General features: G+C 39.1%; 1 protein-coding gene across 4 annotated transcripts in view; it reads left to right on the top strand.

Annotated features, from left to right (window-relative positions):
- ct (homeobox protein, cut) overlaps positions 1-26,212 on the top strand; it is a 460,014-nt gene that overhangs the window by 344,227 nt on the left and 89,575 nt on the right. For all 4 annotated transcript variants that reach the window (XM_090164186.1, XM_090164187.1, XM_090164185.1 and 1 more), the window contains one exon: positions 3,466-3,603. In XM_090164186.1, coding sequence (XP_090020312.1) covers positions 3,466-3,603 — 138 coding nt within the window. The remainder of the gene's footprint in view (positions 1-3,465; positions 3,604-26,212) is intronic.

Below are 26,212 nucleotides of genomic sequence, written 5' to 3'. Positions count from 1 at the left end.
ATTAATCGTTTGTCACTTAGACACTATCATTAGTAAATGAGTGATAATTTCAGCAAGTACTTCTGGTACGTCTCTCTCTGTATGCTGAGGTACTTGTTCTCTCCACAAGTATTGTGTTTGAAGGCATAACCTCATTATCAGATAAGTTTTTGAGTTGGCCGTGCCGAGCGCGGGTTAACGGACTGGGCGGAGCTGTGCACGCTACACCGTACGCACGTGCTCACGAATACATGCCTCGATCGCGTCTCTCTCTCTCTCTCTCTCTCTCTCTCTCTCTCTCTCTCTCTCTCTCTCTCTCTCTCTCTCTCTCTCTCTCTCTCTCTCTCTCTCTCTCTCTCTCTCTCTCTCTCTCTCTCTCTCTCTCTCTCTCTCTCTCTCTCTCTCTCTCTCTCTCTCTCTCTCTCTCTCTCTATCTGCTTTCACCCCCCCCTCCCACTTTTACCTTTCGCGGGCTTTGTACTTATCCCTCCCCCCTCACCCTCGATCCCCGGATTACTTGGAAGAGAGCCGTAAAACGTTTGACCCCTGACCCACCTATGTCATCGAGCGCCTAACTTGTCGGCCCACCCGCCAAAAGGCGGCAAATTAATAGGCGTGCGCTGACACCTCGCGGCGAAATGTGGAAATACTCACGTTCAAAACCACCTTAAAATCCTGCAAATCCGACTTCTATAGGTGTTGAATGGTGTACGCTACCTTCGAACCTTTTTTTGGATTACTTAAGTCTATTATTAAAATTATTTACTTTTCATACGGAGTAAGAAAGTTGGATGAGATTAATTAAAAATTAATTCTTAAAGGGAATATGCCACCAGATTTAACAGAAGCTAGAGGTGACTAGCCTGTGTTAGTATATCGACGATTTTTTTTTATTTAGCTCGGACTCCTTGTAGACAGTTGCTCGTAAATTTTTATTTTCGTATTTAAATTTGTACATATTTGGAAAAGTTTCTAATTTTTTTTCGGTAAACTCGGTGCAATTTTACAATTTCTAACTCAATTCGGTTGTCTTTCCTTCGGCGGCTTGCCCTGACCGATAGAATCGTAAATTTAAATTTTTAATATCAAATTTTCAAAATTGAATTTTCTCAATTTGTTTAAGAAGGGAGCTGCGCCTCTCTTTCTTGATTTAATAATATTAAAATATATAAAAGATGAAAAACAAAAGGCGAAATTTATTTTTTTTTCTGGTTCTTCCCTTAACAAAATTTCCATGACAAATTGAAAGACTCGCGAAAGTGGGGGGAAAAAACACTGTGGCTAGTTTGGGAAATTTATCCATTTTTGCCTTTATAGAATTTAAAATTTCTCTCTATAAAACAACCACCAGACGGCGTTCGCCGAAGGGGAAAAAAAATCCTTTTTGGCATCGGCGGCGTCAGATATAAATCCTTTCTAATAACATTGTTTTTCGTAATTTTCTCCGTTCCTGACTTTTCGCCGACTAAAAAATGTATTTTGTACAAACTCCTTCTTATTTTAATATAAGCCTTTGCCGAAGCGGGGATTTTAAAGTACTTTTTTTTCGTGAGGAGAGAAAATATTGCAAAGTACAAATTACATTACCGATTGACGCGGCTTTGCTAGGCTGGATGAAAGTGTTTTGAAAAATGAACGCAGGTAACGTGTCGAAATAGGTGGGGTTGGAAGACGCGGTATAAAGGACTTAGAAAAATCGCTAAATCTGGCTGGCGCTCGCGGGTTTTCGTTACTTTCTTTACCTTTAGCTCTCGCTCGAGTTTCTTAATATAAAATCTATAATAAACCACGTAAGCTAGACGCGTAACCCTTTCGTAGGAAGATGCGCTGCGCTGAGCGGAGAGGGGGGGGGGGGGGGTTCAAAATAAGGATGAAATGAATCCCCATCCTCCCGCTCGGCTTCCTAATCTTGTTAACAATCGGACGGGATCAAACTTTTGAGGCCGGTCTGAGATATCAACTACCTCGTACTCCACTCACCGAGATATATACCTCACTTATACTTTGTTAGTCGACAGTGTATCAAACGGATTGGATAAAAGTGAAGTTTATACACTTAACCGTAGCGGCCATAGAAAAGGCGTATCACCCTATAGTGCAATAAGTTGAAAAAAATCATTGATGACTGAGTACTTGTTTAAGGTATAGATTTAGATTTTCTACTAACATTAGGTCATTTCACTTATTTTAGTTTAGTTTCGGTATGATATAAATATTACACTTTGACACTTGTCGAAGTTTTGAAAACGCGGTTCTTGTTTTGTAGTTTTAAATAGTAAATTTCATTTAATTGATCGTATTTACCGTGTGTAATTATTATTAGGAGTAAAATTAAAAAAATGTACAACAATTATACAACTATTTATTAAACACGTATATATACCGGTATATAAAATATATTTAACAGGGTTGCCACGGGACCTGGAAAACCTAGAATTCCTGGAAAAGTCAGGGAATTTGAATATGGGTATAAAAATCAGTGAAAAGTCAGGGAATTTTAAAAATTAGTCTAAAAATCAGGGAAATGTCAGGGAATTTGATATTGGTTGCAAATAGGAAACTTTTACTAAAATATAGGTTAAAAATTACAAAATCTTGGCACAAAATAAGTCTGGGAAAATCTCCGGAGATGGTCAGGGAAAACCTGGAAAAGTCAGTTAATTTGATTGTGAAAAAAATGTTGCAACCCTGTTTAAAGCTGTTTTAATTTTAATGATAATAATGTGCGTTAGAACTAAAATTAAAAATGATCATTATCTCAGTTGCTTCCAACCAGAAATAGATTTTAATTAATTAAGAATATTTGCTAGCCGAGTGACAATACCGTTATGTTCCCTTCCAAAATCCGCCTTCTTTCGCCCTGACCCCTGACCCTTGTCCCCTGTCCCCGAATATCCCTTCGCCACGTCAAAATTAAACCAGATAAAACCAGTCTTAACTTTTATCAAAATTGGGAAAATGGAATATTTAATAGTCGAATGTTTACTTCCATAATTTATCATATTTCTCGTTTAATTTCTTTAAATAGTTCTTAACACCCATTTTCTCGACAATTTGATCCTTTTTCATTAAAATTCACGTTCCCCGAAAGACGGCCGAAAAAAGACCAAAAAGAAATGAGGAAATAAAATAATCCGAGTTGAAATGAAGTAATCACGATAAAATAATGAACTTCATTTTGGCGAGTGAGGGCAATATAATAACTCAAGGTTCTCCTGTTTATTGATGTAGGACCAATCGACGTGAGGCTAGTTTATGCCTCTTTTTGTTTCGCTTGAATTAATTAGGCCAAGGTGCAATATTAATAGTTAACAAGGCCTATTGATAATTTCCGAAAGAAAATAAATCGTACCTAATTCGATAAAAGAGGTAATGAGCGTATAGACGTAATTTTGGGTTGTTTTCCTCTCACTAACGCGTTTTAGTTCCATCGTAATTCGATTTTGAATAACACGTGCGTTTTCTATTTTTCTTTGGCTGCTTCAGATCCATTGCCGTTTCTGGAAAGTTGCCATGCAGCCCTCCAAAAAGCAATTCGGGCCCAAGACCTCGAAATTGAAAACAAGCAACTTCGGGAAACTCTGAATGAGTACAACGAAGAGTTCAAGGAGGTCAGAAATCAAGGTTTGGATCTTTTTTATTTTCCATATTGGCTTTCAAAATCAGGGTTCCTTTACATTTTAGATCTAAAATGTCACCCTTACGCCTATACAGTTAGGACAAGAATATAGCGAAAGTTGTAGATTTTTTTTCAATATAATATATGTCGTATTAGTAACTAAATTATAGCATTCACGTTACCAAGAATGTAATTAGGTTACTGAGAACGTACTAGTCTGCCTTTTAGATACCGGTTTAAAGGCCGACTACATAAATCTTCGGTTTACTCTGTCTTTCACTGGAAGTAGGCTGACTGCATGGCACACGTGTATTGCAGTAAGCCTACTTCCAGTGAAAGACAGAGTAAACCGAAGATTTATGTTCTCGGCCTTGTAAACCATTCATTTCCCAATATAGCACCATCTAGGATCGGTCGAAGAACGTTCTATTTTATCTCTAAAGAAAACATTTCTAATTAGTCTAAAAGTTCGTTTAAGCTCGCGCAATTTTAATTAAAACTGAATTTAACAACTTTAATTAATTTAAATTAAGCTAAATAGTAAATAATTGGTAAATTATAAATTGTATTAATAAAAAATATTTTAAAACAAAGTTTACGGTTTAAAATATTTTAAATATTAATTTAGAATCTCTAAACTATTATTCATTTAGTTAAATCAAACTTTTACTAAACTTATTGAAACTAGATCATTAAAACTTTCGTACGAAAGATACTCAATTTCGAAAATGGAGGGTATCCGTTTGAAAAGTAGCCTATAAGTGAACCGATCCGTTCTCACTAACCTAAGTACATTCTCGGTTTTACCATGCCCTAAAAGAATCGGTTCAAATATACAATTTTAAAGTATGATTTTGATTCGCGAATGTGGAACGTTAATTTTTTTTTATAAAATCTATCGATGTTGTGAAATAATATTTTTCCCAATCGGTGAATATATAGCTGTATCCCGCATATATTACAAGTAATTCCAATGCACGGGTATACCGAGTATGTTGCGAGGATATATAGGCAACAGCTTTTAAAGACAGTTTTAGAATGAAACGATAAACGCGCGAATATCATGGCCCTGATGTTAGTCATATATAAATCGCGTGGGAAATTTGATGATTTTTTCTTTCCGTAACTTAACTATTAAATATTCGACAATATTAAATAGTAATATATTTTTAAATGACTCAACCGTAGTTGTTTTCTTATTTTTATCTGGAAAAATGTCTGAATTCTGATTTGTTCCAACCCTCCCGACAAAGTGTTTTTTCCTCTTATTCCGGATTAGCGGGCTACATTGATTAGTAATAGATTATAGGGCTTAGGGGAAACTCGTACATTTTTCCCAGAACAACGGAAGGATAGTGGCGAATTTAAACCCTTTTATTTTGTCGCTAATCGCGAATTTTTCGCTGACGGCGGATGCGCGATAAATTTATGTATAAAAATATATCGCTATTGCGCAACCAGCTAAAAATCATGAGCAATAAGTCGTCTTTTTTTCTATACTATTTTACTCTCTCTCTCCCAAGTTTGACTAGTACGCGTATTGTTGTTGAATGCTGATTGTCACCGAAGCGTAACGGACAACGTCACCTTGACACTTTTTCCTCGTCAATTTTTCCCGTTCAATTTGACGCGGATTGAGACCCGTTCTTAATAATCGAATTCGTGGATTTCTACGCTTTGATATTTTTGGGGTGCCATTAAGCGTTACAAAATGCGTACAGAAGGACGTGTAAAGTATTTGTACTAATCGTTACCATTTCTTAAGCCTAACGACAATAAATATGTAATTACGATAAATAAATAAGTAATTTCGATTAATAAATAAGTAATTACAATAAATAAATAAATAAGTAATTTCGATAAATAAATAAGTAATTACAATAAATAAATAAATAAGTAATTTCGATAAATAAATAAGTAATTTCGATAAATAAATAAGTAATTACAATAAATAAATAAATAAGTAATTTCGATAAATAAATAAGTAATTACGATAAATAAGTAATAACGATAAACAAGTAATTACGATAAATAAGTGATAACATAAATAAATAAGTAATTACGATAAATAAATAAGTAATTACGATAAATAAATAAGTAATTACGATAAATAAATAAGTAATTACGATAAATAAGTAATTACGATAAATAAGTAATTACGATAAATAAGTAATTACGATAAACAAGTAATTACGATAAATAAGTGATAACGATAAATAAATAAGTAATTACGATAAATAAATAAGTAATTACGATAAGTAATTACGATAAATAAATAAGTTATTTCGATAAATAAATAAGTAATTTCGATAAATAAATAAGTAATTTCGATAAATAAATAATTTTTATACGGGGTTAGGATTAGAGATAAAATATCGTATATTATATTCGTTGTTATACTGTTGTAGTTATTTCAAATTGTTCTCTATCGGTTAGAGCTGTGAACAGATCTCTCTCTCTCTCTCTTTTTTTTATAATTGGAACGATTAGAAATTGCGTGTCGAGTTTGATGGGTAGTCTGATAATTGCGTATAACCTGTGCATGGAAATTCAAACCACGCCGCTAAATTATCAAAACATCTACTATAGATATATCCTTTTGCTTTACTTTATCGCTAACACACCCGTACATATATTTCATTTATACAAATTCTGAATAATCCTTTAGAGCTCTATAAAGATAACTATAATCCTTTAGAGCTCTATAAAAGAGCTTCTATAATATTTATTATTCTATAAATATTTTAAAAAAATCTAACGAAAATCCTTCTGAAAGGTTTCTATAGAATTTATAAAAAATAATAACTCTAAAATATTTTCAAGTTATACCTTTAGCAAAATTTGGTGCTTAAAGGGACACAATCATTTGAAAAATTCGACATGCGCAAGTCTAACCAATCAAATTCCGGAGACTAGCATGGGGAATAGCTATGTCCCTTTTATAAACTAAATAAAAACAATTTATTTTAATTCCCACATAATTATTTAGTTTTGAAAATAACACAATTTCTTATTTTAAACATATGCCATAAACATTCGGCATATAAGGAAGTTGAAGATTTCGCAAGGAATAACACTTATTTAACTATTTGGCATCAGCAATTTGAGGTTAAAGTTACTCTTTTAAAATGTTGTATTTTCTTCTATAATTCAACTACATAAATTAACGGAATATCTGTAGTAGATAGCGAGCTACGCTCCTGTTTATATTTTTCCATTCCTTGTTTATTTAATAACTCTCCCAATTAGTATTACGCAATTAGACATTATCGCTATTAGCTACGTTAATTTCTAAATTTAAGTTAGTAATGTTAACGCGTTTGATTCGCACGACGTGATATCAAATATCGTTGAACTCTCGATACCAGTCGTTTGCGACATTTTTAATAAACCCCTTTTTTGTCAAAGCAATTTAAACTCATGGCCTGTCCGTGTGGTAAAACACGATCTCCCATATTTTAAACCTAAGAAAAACAGGGGAATCTATTGATAAAAAGAGGTCTGACAAATTTTGATCCGTGATATGAGTTCGCGCGGGAGTTTCAACTTCCTTTTTCGGGGAACTCGACTCGTCATTTCTCGAGCAATAACTAATCTGTCACGAACGTTTCTGTACGCGCAACCTTCGACTTAATCAAGGTTATCCCCGGGTGGGTGGGGGCTCTGTAAATAGGAGCAGGAGTCGAAAGCCGAACGGGAACGAATTTTAATATCCTCTCGTAGAGATGATGATTTCGAAGATGGACTGCGTAGGATTGGAGAAAGCAAACACGAGCCGTCACCCAAGACATCACTTCGGAAGAGCAAAAGATCTGTTAGTTCAAATAAATTATATTGGCACTAGAAATATAACGGTGATATTTCCAAAATCTCTGTTCGGGGTTTGGAGAATTTCGATATCCGTGTGATTTCAGAACTCGTTGGGCTCATGTACGCAGTGGCCGATTAACAAATAGGCTGAGTAGGCTTAAGCCTAGGGGTTTGGGGCTTGCCAAAAAGCTTGAGCCCGCTCAGGGACCCGATTACGCAACTGCATGTACATTTTTTTGGCAACGTTTATGAACTTGATGATAAAGACTTAACACCCCCAATAAATAATTTTTATATATTTTTTCTGAATGAATATTAAAATATATGTGTATTATACAAGTTAATAAATGCTAATCAAATAAAGGGTAGCTGGTAATTTTCTAAGTCGGTAAACCTGCAAAAACCTGTGGACGTTTTATTAACGAAAGCAGCATTGGCCAACAAATTTGATCAAATATTTCAATGCTATTAGCGTAATCACGTTATTGGGGTTGATTTCTTAGTTAATTATACCTATAGTATAACAAATTATTAATTATAATTGGAATTACTTTCCTTCGTTTCGCGTACGATATGCTAATATCGAGCTAATAAACTTGTACAATGCACCTTAGGGTCGAACCTCGGGTATATGTTAAATTCGGTAAAGGCGTGAAAACCCGATCGTGTAATTGGACTAATAGGGTTATTATCCGTGTAAAACCTTTGGCGCCTCCGAGTTATCTGCTAGTATCGGAACCCGTAATTTAAAAATAATTTCTCCACCCGAGGCAATTTAATTTTCTTCTCATTAAAATATTGGCTTCGATGTAGAGAACACAATATTTCCACGCCTTTATTATAGAGCTCAATTTCTTCGATTTCTGAAAAACCAGCTCCAGTTTTTTTCTTTTTCTATGGTTTTAATAGTTGGTATGCCGGATGCTAAGCGACGGAATTTTTCTTTATATTAATATTACTAGTCATTTATTTTGTTCCATTTCGTGCGGTAGTTCTTTGATTGTTTTATGTTCTTAGAAAATTCGTCATTGGTTTTTTTTGAAAAAACCAAAATCGAAAATTATCGGTTTTCGTCATTATATTCTTAGAATATCAACGTGTGAGTTCGTTTCGTAATAGATCATTTCCTTATCACGTAAATTGAGCTCGCGTTTTTTACTTCGTGTTTTGAAATATGTATTTAGAGCTATGCAGGTTGCAGACAGTATTTGCGTGGATTCTGGTCTCGTTCGCAGCCCTCTCGTTAAAAATGATAAAACACTATATTTTTGCAATTCCCAAAATTCGTATATTTACGAAAATAAACTATTAAAATTATTTCGATACAACATATCTTGAAAATACCAAATTAAATGTTCTATTTAACAAAATGTAGTATTTAAATTTGGGAATTAAGAAATTTGGGAATTTAGAAATTTGGGAATGAAGAAATTTGGGAATGAAGAAATTTGGGAATGAAGAAATTTGAGAATGAAGAAATTTGGGAATGAAGAAATTTGGGAATGAAGAAATTTGAGAATGAAGAAATTTGAGAATGAAGAAATTTGGGAATGAAGAAATTTGGGAATGAAGAAATTTGGGAATGAAGAAATTTGGGAATGAAGAAATTTGGGAATGAAGAAATTTGGGAATGAAGAAATTTGGGAATGAAGAAATTTGAGAATGAAGAAATTTGAGAATGAAGAAATTTGAGAATGAAGAAATTTGGGAATGAAGAAATTTGGGAATGAAGAAATTTGGGAATGAAGAAATTTGGGAATGAAGAAATTTGGGAATGAAGAAATTTGAGAATGAAGAAATTTGAGAATGAAGAAATTTGAGAATGAAGAAATTTGAGAATTAAGATATTCGGGTACTTATAAATTTATGTTAAAGTTGTCGTTGGATACTGAAGTAAGCGTTGCACACCAATAGGTCATAGGTGGGGGCGCCGAAACGGGATCGGCATAACGGGACCAATAACTTTTGACCGCAAGACCGAAACGCCTGACCTCGCAATGAGATCTCGCACCACCAGAAAAACTTGCTACTGAATAGGTTACAATAATGTATTTAAAAGTTGAAGATTTTGAATACGGTGACTTGGGTGTCTTGGGTATAAGCCTAGCTGATTATAATTTATTTATTTATTATTCGGCCAAATTGACATAGAGTCGAGTTTAAAATAACGTCGGAGGAAATCCAATTTCGTTAATGGCTTCTCTCTCACTGCACCCTTCGCTAATAACGCTCGATTCCCCACATTCTAAAACTCATTAGCTCCAATCAATAGCGTTTTGATAAACAAACTCCGAGTGGAGAGCGATTCTATTCTCGGAAGAGGCCATTGACTATCATTATTCGGCGATTATTTCGGCGCGACGGTAATATTGCCGCCTTTAATTACGACCACTTCGAGGAAAAAAACAAAAAAGCGGAAAACTTATTCAAATAATGGCACTAGCCTACCGCGCTTTTCGAACGTTTAAATAGAAAGTGAACTTATTCTTTTGATCAAATACGTATCTTATATGGGCTGCCGTATTTGTTCCCTTTCTAATGTAAAGTTTATCATTATTTTCCTTGCCCAGTCGCTCTATCGGCTGGAAGCGTGCGAAAGGTACATTTAGTGGGGGAGACACACGCGTATAGTAGCAGCCCGATGATAGAAACTACTAACTCGCCTTAAGCGACAAATGCGACATCACGTGTCAAAGAAACATTAGCGCCAGGACTACCACCGGCTTTTCCCTATTAATCTTCAACCCTCGCCAACATCGGGTTGGCCCTCCACTCGTACCTGGCGCGCAACCCCCCCCCCCCCATACCCCTCCTACCAATTTTCAACCCGCGAAATAAGCAATATCGATCCACTGCTAATAATAATAACTATAAATGGTTAAAAGGAACCCGGGTAGTTTAAATTTCCAAAGTGTCATCTCTTGGATTAGTTTTTTGCGCTGTATATGGTTTATGGGCTCTGGACAGGGACTGTAACTTAGTTGCGCTCTGGACAGGGCTGTTACTAAGATGCGCTCTGGACTGGGACTGTAACTTAGTTGCGCTCTGGACAGGCCTGTTACTAAAATGCGCTCTGGACAGGGACTGTAGCTTAGTTGCGCTCTGAACAGGCCTGTTTATAAAATGCGCTCTGGACAGGGACTGTAACTTAGTTGCGCTCTGGACAGGGACTGTAACTTACAAGGAGAGTACCCGAGGTGTTTATTGCCGATTTTGTTCAAAGTCGGACGTAATGTAGACCTATATGAGATATGAAATTTCCCAAAAGGAGACGTTGCACTACCCATTCGTTTTGCTATAGCAACCGAAAATGTTTTTGATCACTTAAAACAATAAAATCTCCATTTAAAAAAGCATGGGATTTTCTCGGTTTCACAGGGTCCTAGCTACGAAAATTTTGAAAAATTTTGAAAATCACGAAATGTGTAATTTGGACCACATTTAGGTAAATTTCATCAAGTTTGGGTAAATTGAAACATTTTTAAGGTAAATTTGTAACAAATTTGGGGTAAAATAAGGAAAAAATCTTATTTTGGTTGTAAGTGGTCAAAAACATTTTCGGTTGCCATGGCAAATCGAATGGGTAGTGCAACGTCTGCTTTTGGGAAATTTCATATCTCATATAGGTCTACATTACGGCCGACTTTGAACTAAATCGGCAATAAACACCTCGGGTACTCTCCTTGTTAGTTGCGCTCTGAACAGAACTGGAACTTATTTCCAAAGTTTTTAGATTAATAATAATTAATAATAATCCTACTTAGCTAGTATTTGCATTAAATTACAAACTTATACGGAGGATTTTTGACCTACTTTTATAATGTAAAGTTTCAAAACTAAACTTTGATGTGTAATATTGAATAGGGCGAGAATTTCCGTATTTTGCCCCCTGAACCGCTCGTCTTCGTCATACGTTCGTAGTTAAATTAATTCAATCTGCACTTCTCCGTAACCTTTCAAATGTTTACATTTATTGAGTTCATCTTAAATGAACTTTAAGTTTCGGAAGGTGTTCAAAGACGTCTTGATGTATGGACACCTTGGGCCCGCGATTCGGAAGCGAGGTGCCTTAGACGCTATTGAACCGGCTTGAATAGGAGCGGGGGATCCATCCTACACTTAACTCCGTTACCAAATCAACGCCGGAGGGCGTTTCGTCGAAGTCGAGGGCCGCGTTAAAGAACTCTCGTGTCCATCGACGAGTCCCTCGATGACACTTTCGGTCACCTTCAGGAATTTCCGGCGTTCGCTTTCAACCCGGCTCGGAAATCCCCCCTTCGCTTAAAGTGGCTCTCGGATAACCGCTTGCGCCCAACCGTCCAACACTCTTCACACCGCCTCTGGAGTGACTGAAATTCAATAATCCCCGTGACCGACACTCTCCCCTCCGCGCGTCCCCCTCTCTATTAAATATTTCTGCCTCATTCGGCAGGTCCACCCAACTTCTCCAAATCTTTCCTAGACCTCTTATATCCATTCCTATAATTAATTCACAATAAAAGTTCAAAGGGAAAATATCCGCGCGAGGGAAGGGGTTTGAACCGGGCGGGGGGTTGTTTTCGTCATACGCGCCCCCTGTCGGTGGACTTTTGAATTATTCCCGCTCCATCGATTTCTCCCTATTTGGTCGTTCCGGAAAATCTTTGAAAATTGCGTATAAATTCGCACGTTCTCTCTCTCTCCCTTCAACTCTCTCTTTTCAAAAATTCCCGATCCAGCGAGCTGTGTATGGTTTTCATAAAGGCGTCGGGTTTTCCCCCCAAAGTTCGTTACGACGTCTTATCCTTATAACACCTCACGCGTTATCGTTTGGGAGATATAGTTTCAAAGTCCTTATAGGAAACCGTTCGCTGGACCAAAATAAGCCCCCCACTTTTATAAGTCGATTAATATTAACAAACTTCGAATCGCGGCCAGGCCCCCAACAGTTCGCCTTTCTAACTGCTAGTGGGCTTCGCAGTCGGACTCTTTTGAATTAAAACGAGTCTCGCCTAACCCCTTTTACGAGAATCCCCGATTTCTCTCTCATTTAAAAGAGCCCCGAAGTTTTTGAAATTCCGCGGATATTATTTTTAAAGCATTAATCACGCTCGAATCCCGCCTACGCTCTCCGCTTCCTTATAGACATATCGAGCCTATATGTTTTATAAAAGTTTGGTTTCCCTTAATCCCTATCAAAGAATTTATTTAATATAGCGGTTACCCAAACGTATATCTTTTATATTTGTATGGAAATAACGTCGTAATATTTCGACATTTTCACGCGTAGGGGAAGAGTTTTAAGATCATTTGGGAGCTTTAGTATAATTTTGTTCAAATTTAAATCGAGCTTAATTCGGCCAAATCTTAGGGTGAAAATTTATAGTTTGGATAAAGTTATTTTTATATAATTTAACGCGCTGATAGGTTTACGGGTGATGTAAATTCTAAGGTACGACTTTCCCCCCTTTTTTTAAATTCGAACGCGACCCCTTCGACCATTAGTATAGGAATTACCTCTCGAGGGATGATACCTGATGGGCTTTGTCGCGTAAAGTTTTAAATACTCGTAAAAATGTTCGTCACGTTCCTCGTTCGGGTTATAGAAGGGGGTGATATTTTTGGGGTTTGTTTTACGAGAAGTAAGCGAAAAGAGACCTCCTTGGTTCTACGAAACGGAAAACGAGCGGAAGAGTTCGTGATAGCCTCTTTAGCTTGACAGTCGGGATGACTAAATGATTATGGATTATGGAGGAAAAAGTCCGACGTCGAAATTTGTCTCTTCGACGAGACTCTTGTTCGTTTCATTTCAAGCGGCTAATTCCGCAAATCGACGGTAATGCGGATGACGACAGGGGGCGCTGCGCGAGCATTTCTCGGTAATACGAGGCCCGGGGGGCTGGGAGGGGTGGTTACCCGTTTGGGTAAGTAGAGATTGATAATGGGTAGATATTGAACAATGAGCTCGGTCACGGAGCGTCGACTTCCATCCATAAGCAATTCGGCTCGATCAGCTGGAACCCGTCGACAGCGCTCGTTATCCGTCGAGTTATTAGTGTCCCTTTGGTCAGGACCAATTATTCTTCTCTCTCGGTCTCGATAACCGTCAATTACTCTTTTCGTAAAGCGCGCTCTCTCTCGCTTCGCCAGACTATTGTTTCCAATCTTATTAGAATTCTATTCAATTTGGGGCTTGTTTGCGATGGTAATGTATGCTTGGCTCGGAATAATTTCCCTTTCGCCGCTAAATAACCTTCGTTCTGGTAGGAGCCACCATCGTCCCGCGAGCCATATCCACGTAACGCTAATTACGTTCTTTTTGCTTTAAATAGTTATTCCAATTTCATACGGAATTCCGAAAATTGGGTACGCTAATATTCGCTCAGGTATCAACTTTTTTTAAAGACTTAATCTTCTGTATGAAAACTCGGAACAATTCCTTCCGCGTTGAGTTTGCAAATTTTCTCTCCACGGGTCGAAGAGGTTTTCACCCGGGATCTTCAGTTTCCCCTTCCTATAAAAACTTGCTAACGGTAATTGTTAGCAGGAACGCCATTTCAGGATTTTTCAAGAGGAAGCAGAACTTGCGCGAAGAGTTACGTAAAGGGCAAAATTACGTCAAATTTAATATTTTTGGCATTTTTTATCGAAACATTGCAGTTTTTTCAGGATAATAGACATAACAAAAAATGTTCCCAAGATATTTCTTATACTTCATCCGATTCCGAATTAATATTAGAAAAATTCCTGCACTTTTTTAGCACCCAAATGACGTCCCTGATTGTTCGGGTCGAGAGCTTGTCGCCACCCTCCTACGCATTGTAACCCGGCCACCTAAAATAATGGCTTTAAAAGTCGCTTTATGACTTAGGCCTAAGGTGGCTGATTATTATTATTATTATTATTATTATTATTATTATATTTTTCAAAATGCCCAACAAAAATGTTACGTGATTTTGGCATTCGTTCGACGTTCCCTTTCTTCGCAGCCACTGAACTGAACCGCATTGAACTATTATTTATCGTCCTTTCTTCAACCACCCGTTACCGCTTCATTTTGGATTTCCGAGAATGTCCATTCAATCGTCCCCATATATATTTGATTGTTTATCGCTCATTTGACCGCGGCTATCGGCGTCCTCCCGAAGAATCGCGTGAGGAATTGACTGTAGAGGGCGTTTGCTTATTCAGATCTTTCGCGCGACGGCCGGAAGTCCATTCAGCTTCGCTTAATTTAATTCCCTTTGATATTTGTATATCGGGTTGGCGCGCTCCCTTTTCCAAAGATGTTTAGTCGCGCGCTGGTTTTTACTCGGGTCGTTTCGGAGCAGTCCCTTATTGAGACGTGTCTCGTAATTGTATAGGTGGACGGGGGAAGCTCCCGCGGGGACCAACTGGGGCTCCCTCCCGCGGTGAGGGCTGGCCCGAAGGTGATAGTCTTCGAGAGAATCGATGGCTTGTTGCGAGACCCTTCGATTTTAAATACAGATGAATTTCCCACCGACTTTGTCCTGGTTAATCGTCTCTTAAATCCTCGAAATTCTTACCATTTTGAACTATTAACCAGATTTTTCGTTTGACCTTGTAATGCAGGTTTGACCTTGAATCGTTTACTTACGTAAAGTACAGAATTTTCTTCAAATTGTTACCGTATTAATTAGATTTATGTTTGACCTTATAGCGGTTTGAGTCGACCGTTTGACCTTATAGCGGTTTGAGTCGACCGTTTGACCTTGAATCGAAGGTGGGGTGGCGGAGTGGTTATCAGTTTCGCCTCGCAGCAAGAGGAGCCGGGTTCGATCCCAGCTTGTGGCACTGGGTGAAAACTCGGAACAACTCCTTCCGCGTTGAGTTTGCAAGTTCTCTTCCCACTAGTTTGGGGGGTTTTAAAAACTTGTCGAGGTTAGCTGATTATTATTATTATTATTATTACTTTAAGTACCGAATTTGTTAGTAAACAAACCATCAACCTTGGTTTTGCGGAAGGAGGAAACGTTCAGCTTGAACAACTGACAGTTGGCCATTTAGAAATTCAAAAATGATTTTATCTAATTCGGACGACACGAAACGGGGAATAGTATCGAGTTATTTTCAGGCGTCTTTCGAGTCGATCACGAAATAATCCAAGCTTCAACGGGGGAGGAGAAAGCTGTCGGTCCGGGTTATCCAATCTTTAGATTGTAAATAAATAATTGGAGCGAAACTGTCTGGCTGGCTTTTAACGCGTCGCGGAGTGGTCGGCCTTTTTGTTTGTTCTCGTAGTTGGCCGCGCTCTTCGGTCGATCGCTCCCAGCCACCGTTTTTTGCGCTCGCCCTTTGCTTCGATTGACCCGGCCGAATTCGTCGGGGCGCTAAGAGCTTACTTTCAAAGACTCATTTCTCCGTCAGCGTCGGGGGCTCGTTAGAACCCCTAGACACACACCCCCTCCCTCAATCGTCTGTTTTACCAATGACAGAATCAGCCCCCCTTTATCGATATATTGATTTTCGTTCCTTTTAATACTCGCTCCGAAGTGGTTACGGTCGCCCCTCTGACACACCATACGCTCCATTTTAATGGAGATCGAGTGGTGGGGGGCTGAGAATAAGCCCCTCGTTCCGGCCCCCTCCCTTTAATTCTTTTGTTTTATAAGCAGGCAGATGTAAGAGCTCTCATTCAACACCGTGTTTTTTCCTACTCCGCGCCGCCACTCCACTTTTCCTCTGTCGTCTCGATCGGCGATGTTGCGATTGGAATCTCTTATTCGAGCACCTTCGTCCTCCGCGATGAAGTGTTTTCGCGTGATCGCCGTTATAAAGTAGATACAGACTAAAAGCTCAAATAAAATTTATTTCAGAAAGGAATGGATTTAAATACGCGTGTTCAATTGTATTAAGTATTGGATTAAATACGGTTGAATTTCACTGGCAAAAAATTACCTAACATTTTTAATAATTCCGCATCTAGTTTCAGACCCATATCCTTAGATTATTTTAGTGTTGTAAGTCGGAACATTTTCTGGAAAATGACCGAGGGCTCTTTTCCGGAAATTTTCCGAAATAAATACAAAAAAGTTTTAATTCCATGATTAGTAGTAACAAAAGTCGCTTGATGACTTAGGCCTAAGGTGGTGTCTTGGGTATTAGCCTAGCTGATTTTTGATATTATTTGCAAATTTAATTAAAGTGGCATTTTCGCCTAACTTTTTCGAATCTAAAAGTAAAACTAAACCTCTAGACTAGATTAAACTGATTAACACTATTAATTTTTTGTAATATGTTACACATTTTATATCGATAAAAAGCTAAAAACATAAAAAACTCTTAAAAAGTAATTTGTTTCAATTTATATTTTTCCGATTTGCGGAAAATTTTCTGGAAATTTTTCCGCATTTTATTTTTCCGGAAAATTAACAACAAATAGCTTAAAGCGCCACACTGCCGTTTGACATAAGAACACGTGACATTTTGGTAGGGACACAATGATATTTTTAAGGGGGCGCAAATAGTTTTTGAGGGCCCCCCGCTGGCTACGGGCCCGTAACCAACAACCCCTTTACCGTGTTCTTTTCATATATGCACGGATGCTAAGCGTGTCAAACATTTCCTACAGGCGTTAGGCTTCTTTTTAACCTACGTTAATATTACCTCTGATTTGTTTATAAATTACGTAGTTTATTTGGTCATTTCGTATCACACACTCTCCCGTCATATTTATGCCTCGTACTAATATCCTATGCAAAGCGTCAAACGCTACTGCTAATAATCGAAAAACTATGCATGAGCTCCACGAAAAATTCGATATCGAGTAGTATAGTATAAAGGTGTTCGGCAGATATAATATAAACATATATATATATATACTGGAGACTAAAATAATATAGTACTATTACTTTTTAAGCCCCTATCCCCCCCCTTACTCTAGGAGTCCAACTAATACCTAAAATGAGTTGGAAATATATTTTTCATTTGGTTTTTTTTTTAATAGTTTGGGTTGCTTTGGCGTAGCGTTCTCCCTGGGCCTTTATCCCGCTGATTTGGGGGGATTCATTTGGTATGCAAGTTGCGAGAGCCGCGCTGTTTTTATTGGGTTGCGCGCGTGACAAACTTGGTTTATTCTCTGGAGTCGCGTTAAGCTCGCGGGGTGTCGATTCGCTTCTTATGAAAATCGAGAAAATCCCCCACCCCGCGGACGGCAGCGACGGAGGGGGGAGGGGGGAGAATTGTCTTTTCACGCGAAGCCTTATCGCGTATTAACGATCTATTTTGTCGGATAGATGGCGCTGAAGCACGCGGATCGGCCGCTCGGTCCCTAACGTCCTTCCGTCCAGTCAATCGCTCCCCCCTCTTCACCCGTTCGTATTAAACGAAAGTACCCCGTTATAGGAAACTCCTATTATATTTATTAGAACCGTTAAAATTGTCGGCAGCCCTCTCGACCGCTTTTTGGATACATTTTACGGACGTCCGCGCGCCTATCTCGCTCGGTATACGCTATTCCCAAACGTATCGTCTGGCGTTACGATGGCGCCTAGCTGGTAAACGTTAGCGCTTAACTTCGTTTGATTATCTGACAATTTGCGTCTATATCGGTAACGCCTACGCGTATGCTTCGACTTCGATGCCAGCTGAGTGCCACGGTCCGAAAATAAGTAGTCCTCTGTATCGGATGAGGGGGTAGGGTGCAAGTAGAGGAGGGGGGGAAATAGTGTACGCTCCGGGAGGAGGGGGGGCTGTCCGCAATATCTGATAACGTGAGGCGAAACACAATACGACTAATAACGTAATCGCATCGACTAGTTTAGCATTTCTAATTTACTCTTTCTCTCCCTCCCGTATCCCCACCGACCCTTATAATAATATATATTAGGGGGTGTAAATGGGGGGGGGGAGGTAAATTGGTCGGTGTGGCGCGCCCCCTTTCCATCGTGCCGAGAAATAAATATAAAGGCAACTGAATCGCTTTAATCATTGGAGTGTCGCGAGACTTAGAAAGTTTGAATCGTTCGGTATCCCCCCCCCCCCGGCTCTCTCTTAAGCCTTATCCTTTTCCATAGACGTATAAAGTGGTTGCCATAGAGATAAAGGGGCTATTCCTATATATTCCGCCCGAAAGTATTCTTTCCCGTCCGACCCCCTTTTCGTAATCATTTAGACCCCCCCCCCCTTCGTTCCCCGGTTGACTCCCGATTCCACCCCCATCCCCCACTAATACGTTGGAACCTTCTCAACTCTTTTCCCGGGCCTGGCTCGTCACCGACTCGTTTACTAAACACATAAACATGCCTCCGACTGATTAGCGATGGTATGCGTTTTGAGAGCCCTGGCCGATTGGCACGTTTCAACCGGAGAGAGACCCTATAACCCTACCCTTACCCCTGCCCGCCCTTGTATATTGCCACGACCGATAGCGCGACTTCGCGAATATTCGTTTTCTATACTTTATTCCGCCTCGGATATATGTGTCGTTATTAAGCCGGGGGGGTTGAGGCTATCCGAGAAGCGATGGGTGGGAGGGAAAGCGTCATTAGGCTTAGCGACGGAACTATGTTGCCTATATAAACCCGACGTTTACGTAAAAGGGCACGAAATCCGACGCATTCGGTAATTTAGAACAATATTGCGGACTCGATTTTTCAGCTAAATAGAGCGAACGCCCTAGTACCCGAACCCCCCCCCCCCCCCCGAGGAGGGGGGCTAGAAATTTCGAATTTTCGGGATTATATTAAATAGTTCCGCGTGGTCCTTCGCTTTACAAGCTGAATTATGAGCACCCCCTCCTTTTGGACCAATCCTGACCCCCTTTCCTCGTTTACCCTTGTCTTTTATTCGGCCTGTTAGCCCCCCCCCTCCCCCTTGGCCCGGCTATCCAGCTAGACCTTCGGTACATTGTTCCGACAGGGTGGCGAAAGTGATCCAGAATGTTAAGGATCAGAAAGGAGAGTCCGAATCGATAAGTGGGCATCATTCTAACGAGCGGAGACACCAACCCTTTTCCGTCGCCGTATCAAAGGACAAGGTTTTCCCCTCGTCGCGGTTTTAATAGGCCCCTTCTGTATACAAACGCCCTTGTTCTCGGCTACGTTGCAACGTGTTACACCTTAATATAGTTTAAACGGCCAACTAGCGCCTTTAGTGATCGGACAACGGTTGGAGAGAAAGAGCTTTTCGTATCCAGAGGAATTAATGCCGTTGAGAATCCATTGTGAAATCCCGCGACCAGATAACTTCTGTTCAAATACCGATTAAAAGCCTTATTATAGGTACCTGATGAAAGGACAGAGTGTCTTCCGTTTGTTGAGAACTTTTGGTTCGAGAGTCAAAATTTAATTTTCAATGACTGATCCACTATCCGTAATCGGTGTACAAGCCTGTAGCTTTGGCTGTACTAAAGTGATAACGTAATCGATTACAGATTTAGCGCTAGCAAAGGCTGTACTCACCGTAATCGGTGCTTAGCCCCTCGTAAAAACCATATTTTCTGTTTTTTAAATCGTACCATTATTGCCTATTTCCCAAGTAATTGACCTTTTCGAGACTGCAATACTGAAGTATACACATGACGCGGACTGTATTACTCATTTTTCTCGTATTGCCGTGTATATAAACTATATATATTTGCATTTCGTTTACAATATATTTCCCATTTAATATTGTTTTTCGCGGTGACCATAATAAGGAGGAAAGATTTACATATATTTTTTGGTCGCCATTATGAAGCTATTCTCGCGGGATTAGCTCGCTCGATCGTTATATTCCTAGTTTATAAGTTTGTTGTCGGGTCGAACTACAAATTCGTTTTGGAAATTCGGAGAGCGCTTCATTTTCCACTCCGAGAGCGAGAGTGCAGCGCGATATTTATAATTTGTGAGTAACCAATAAACGGAAGCAATTGGCCAGGGACGCTACGCGCCGACTATTATACAAGCGCATCCTTTCCACCCCGCAACCTCCCAGCGCGCGTGACGCTCTCCCCCCTGGTACAACGGGGCCACCACGGCGGTGTAGCTTCGGTTCGAAATCATTTTCGATAAGCTTAATGATTCGGCGACACCACTAGGCTTTCGTTGATCCTGTCCGCTCGAAAGTTTCGCTGTCTCTGGCGATGTCGCCCGTATGGTCTCCCTTCCGCGATAAATGAATGTAAACTTTAGAACAAAGAGGGAGACTAGAGAGAGAGACTTCTCCCTGAGCCCTCAATAATTGGTCACGTGATTCCGGAAATTGTATAAATGCGTCGTTGGGTCGATAGGGGACGCGGCGACTTTTCGGATGATTATTCGATTACGTTTCCTACAATGGCCAGACTTTAGGAGTTTTCCTAAAGTATAATAACCCTTATTCGGGGAATGACTTTTGCGCGGGACTTGGCTCGCTATTGATTATATCGTTAATTATTTACGTTTCTATAATAATGTTCGAATACATTGGCGGCGACTAGGTCTATGTTTAATGGTTTCTTTTCGTCGGGTAAACGCTTCTTTCTAACGCGTTTCCCCATTAAATCAATACGTACGCGATACAATCGACAACTTCTACACGAAGGTAAAGGTTATTTTCGTCGTTTCTAATTTCCATAGAGACAAGCTTAATACCAAATGTTTGTTCGCTGATTGTAAAAGTCAGTGGCGGACTGGCCATAGAGTGAACCTGCCCGATGGCAGGTGGGCCCCACGGACCGTTTATGTAGTGGGCCCCTCAAACATGATAGCGTTATAGTTGTTAAAGCTGGGGCCCTTTGTCTTCTGGCAGTCCAAAATTAGAGGTCAGGGATGGTTAACTTTTATTCGATAGATAAAGCTCTCAAAATTATTCGTAAAACGTTTTGATCAAGTAATTTATACTACTATACTATCCGATTAATTTTTTTATAAATTTGTAAAATTAATCGGAAAAAAGGACGTTTTTTTCGATAAAAAGCCTAAATTTTACGAATAATACATGTGTTTTAATCATTTTCCGAAATATTAACCGGTAAATTTCTTTGTTTACATTTTTTCCCCGAAAAAAATCAATTTAAACATGGATAATGATTAACCGTCCCGACCTCTACCCAAAATATTAGACCCAGTCCGCCACTGGTAAAAGTATTTGAGATTTTTGGTTGTTGTAATTACGATCCATTTTAGAGTAAAACCAGACCGTAGTAAACCCCTCTAGCTATACGATAAACGCGAAATGTAAAGATGTTTGTTTAAAGAATTATCGTTTTGAGCCTCTCAATTTTCTCCGGGTTAAAATTATCACGCAATTTTTTTTAAACTATACCAGAAACCTAATTCCTACGGATACCGAAATAACCCATACACACCAACCAGCCAGCACCCTTAATGTACACTAATACCCCCAAATTTGTAGAGGCATCGACAAATTTCCCCTTTTTTTCGGGGGTTGCGTTAGAAAAAATAGCTCGGAGGCCCTCCCTCATTCGAGCGATTTCCTGTCGTCCCGGGGAATTTAATACGTCACGTTTTTCTGGCTACTCGGCCGTCATTGTATAAGGAGAGTGCCTCTAATGACTTTTCTGTAAACGCCATTTCTTTTGGCGAAATCCGATTCTTCAGCCTGAAAGTCTCTCTCGATCCCTCTATCGGCAATCTGTCTCTGTGTGTCTTGTATAGCCACGGAAAATATGAAAGATGGACTGTCGAAAAAACAGAAAATACCGTTAAGAGCAGGGTGACACATTTATGAAAATTTAAGCGCCCATGAACGCGTATGGAATTTGACGTAAAACATAACTTTACGGTAACTCTGGCGAAAGAGACCGCGCTTCTAAGGCCCCTTTCCTGTATGCCTGCAGTGTCCTATAGAGCGCATATGTTTTCTTAAGGCTAATTACGTCGCCCTTTGGGTCATGGGGTTACTGGAGTAATATATAAGAACGCGTCTATAAGACGTCTCTCTCTGGAGAAATTATATTTGTCCAGGATGCGCGGGGGGGCTACCCCGCAATGCAACGCCATGAGGCAGGATTTGCCTTTTTTATTCATATTAATCTATCATGAAAAGACCCGGTTATTTTTATATATTTCTATTTTTCCCGTTTCCTTTTTGATTTAATTTTATTTACTATCGTAGAATACGTATTTTACATTTATTTTTCACATTTTCGTATAAAGGATGTAAAATTTCAAGGCGAAATAATAATATTTCTGCAGTTTCCACACCTTATTTTAACAAATAAGTTTGACATTTATCGTTTATTTCGTAACAAAAGCGAAATTAAATAAAAATAAAACGTATTCGTTCAAAATATATTTTTTTAATTTTAAAATAAATTCCAAGTTTTCTCCTACGAAATGAGAAGTTAGGAAATATAGAGGAGGAATAGCAACTTGAAGTACTTTACATTTATCAACTTCCGGTAATACATAGTAAAGTCTTGGCATTGTCATAGTTAAGAGTTACTATTCCTGTTCTATATTTTCTCTACGTATACTTTATCTACTTTATTCCAGAATATTTGGGTTCCGAAATCGACACGTCTTAGGTAACTATAGCGTTTCGAGGGGCTAACCACTTTCTCAAATTCTGTACACCGAATACAGCGAGTACAGCCTTTGGTAGTGCTATATATTTAATCGATTACCTAATAACTTTAGTACAGTCAAAGCTACAGGCTTGTACACCGATTACAGCGAGTACAGCCTTTGGTAGTGCTAAATATTTAATCAATTACGTAATAACTTTAGTACAGTCAAAGCTACAAGTTTGTACACCGATTACGAATAGTGATCAGCCCCTCGTAGCGTTTGTTCTGCCGTTTAGCCGTCATAATAGTGTAGACGTAGTTTGATTCCGTACAATCTACACTCCTAGAAGTAACCCCTAAACGTTTTCGACGCGTGGCTTAACACCATACAGCTGCGAATACAAATCTAATGGAAATTGGAGGCCTTAAAGGCCTAGTATTTCTTCTGCCTGTTTTCCCGTAAGTTTACTTCCCGCCGCGCAAATATCCTGGTGGTAGGCCAACCGCAAAACACGTTGGCCTACCACCAGGATATTTGCGCGGCGGGAAGAAAACTTACAGGAAAACAGGCAGAATAAATCCTAGACCTTTAAATTACGTTATTTCTTGTAGTACAATTTAAAATCGACATCACGGCATCTCAAATCTCCCGATTTGTTTTTTTCTAGAGAAGCAGTAATATCAATGAAAATGATTCTCAACGGTGTTTTTACCCGTGATATTACTGTTGATAATGAGAAGAAAGCTTTTATCATAGAAAATTTCCTCGTTGGAAAACCCCCCAATTATCAACGCGAAATTAAACAGAAGAAAAGATTGTCGATCCTTCAGAGTCGCTAAAATATGTCAGAAAAATATTAAACAAATTTGTTGAATATAAGTTTTTTTCCCCGTTCTTTCTCCGTACGGGGAAATTAAGAAGGGGGGGGGGGTGGGAGGAATTCTTAACGGTTTTGACGCCTTTTCAAAGATCTTAATTAAGACAGAGAGACGAAACGCGTTGTGGGAAAAAGTATCGCGCGCGGGGGCCCTCCTGGTAATTCGATTATTGCGGCTTTTCTAATCTTTAAAAAGGCGCGTCAGTGACGTAGTCGATACATTAACCAATGACGGGCCTCGCTCGCCTGGCATCCGCCGCCGCCATTTGGGACTAATAAATTCTAATTACTAAGTTCGGAACTTTTTTTGAACTCTTCCTCTCGTCTCCGAGAAATTTGCCTCAATTATGACGACCGAACCCGAACCGAGCTTCCATCCACAATTACACTCCCCGGCCAACTCATCATCGCTTGATTCCAAATTTATCCCAAAAACTTCCCACCAAATATTTCTTAACTGCGTATTTACATAAACCATTTTTTTATTCGCGTCTATATTAGTTGGAAATTTTTCCGCACTTCTTTTAATTTCATTTTTATTTTTCTAAACTTTGGTCTAAAAATTCGACGTGTTATTTTACCACTAATCGATTTATACAAACCAAAAAAATCAGGGAGATATTAGGGAAATTTTAAATATTTAACCATAACTTGGATATATCAGGGAAATTCGTTTGAATCTGGAAGCGCCTCAAAAATTATATATAATAATTATATTATTATGTATAATTTGTTTCGATTAAACGAAAACATACGGTGTTTTAGCACCTGGAAATACCAGGGAAATTTCCAGGAGAAAACCTAGAACTATCAGGGAAATTAACTTTCCAAATATTGTATGAACCCTGAACGAGAGATTACGAAATTTGTAAACAAATTGCGCCATTAGGATATTGCAAATATCCCATAACGCTAGTACGTTAAAAAAAAGTCTAACGGCTTGAACTTCCTTCAATTTATAGACGGCTGTTTTTAATTTTCGAAGAGAGCCATTTCAGCTTCTCTCCTCCTTGAATCCATATTTTTTAATCACAAAAAAAACTAGGGCCATCGTGGAGTTTAGAGCGAGAGCGAGACCACGCTTTCAATAATATATAGGCTAATAAATATAGCCACACAATATGCGAGGTGGAGGGGAAGAGACTATACGGACTCCCGCGAACTTGAGCGTCCCAGAAGTTGGTTCTGGCATCGTCCCATCCATCTATCGGCCATCCTTATAGACCCCATCGGAAGCCGTAAAAAATAATACCTTATAGAACTGACTGGGGTATGTGTGTGCGCGCAGGGGTGTTGAATTTCGGAGCGGGAGCGTCAGGCCTGGACCCAGATCGAATGGTCGTTATTACGGCTTTTTTTTTCCTCTTCCTTCTGTACCCGCGCGTTGCCTATAAAAAGCAATAACTCTATGCACGTGCAAACTTCTCACTGAGAGTCGAGCCAGCGCAATATCGTGTTTTTTTTAACTGCTGCTCTATAAAAACTGCTTAATGTTTCATTACCGCAAGATGACGACGCTATGGTTTTATTGGTAACTCCCCAGTGATGATTCGCTTCCGCTTCGCGTGCCCCCCCCCCCTTCGCCTTTGCATCGTGGGCTTCTCTATCTGGCGTTATCGCCCCCCCCCGCCGTTATAACTGCGGATCGTATGGGGCTTATGAACTCCCCCGCAAGATTCTCCCCGCCATTTCCAATAGCCCTTATCCCCACTCGATATCCAGACTTCTGATCCGCTGTTTCTTAGAATGTAACAGCGCCAGTTTTAGCATTTGGTGTCTCTTCGTTTTAACGTTATGGGTAGAATCAAGAACTTTTTTAGGGTATTGAGAATGTACGAGGCTACCTTCTCTCCATTTACCAAGTTCAAAAGTAAATGAACCGAAGTTATCAGACTGCTATACTCCCCATGTTGGAGGCGTTTTCCTCATGAAGTTACATTTTGACCTCGAATTTGAAATTTGGCACGCTTACTAGGCCGGGAAAAAAACTTTTTGTTTTTATAATACCATTTTTTATACATAAAAATAGCTATACCCACCATTCCCAAGTGCAATTTATCGCGTCAAAAGACGGGGATAGAAATGAACTTTTATTAGATTCGATTTTCTCATCATTTTCCTCAGGAAAACGCCCTCCGATTCTGAGCGGTATTTCGATAACTTCGGTTCATTTACTTCTGCCAAGTTGTAAAGCGACATATAGTATCTGCGATAAATACGTCTATAATTATTTAGAGAAAGGTTAGATTTAACTCTCAATATTGTTCGAGCGCGCTTTAATTAAATTTAATTTCATGATCTATTTAATTAATTCATAATTTACAGTTTTAAAGTTGGTAAGATTTATCAATATACACTATTTATACCAAACATGCCAACTTGACTGTGGTTTAAAACGGTTAAAGGGAATATAACCTCCGGTATTTGGTGTGGAACACCAACGTTTGCAGATTTGGCCGCTCTTGCCTTTGGCCTTAAAAATATTTGGCGCCA

Source organism: Leiobunum rupestre, chromosome 11 (genome assembly GCF_980474605.1).
Source record: "Leiobunum rupestre chromosome 11, qqLeiRupe1.1.hap1, whole genome shotgun sequence".
Classification (NCBI taxonomy): domain Eukaryota; kingdom Metazoa; phylum Arthropoda; class Arachnida; order Opiliones; family Sclerosomatidae; genus Leiobunum; species Leiobunum rupestre.
Note: the sequence above shows the minus strand (reverse complement) of the source record. Positions and strands in the feature narration are given on the sequence as shown.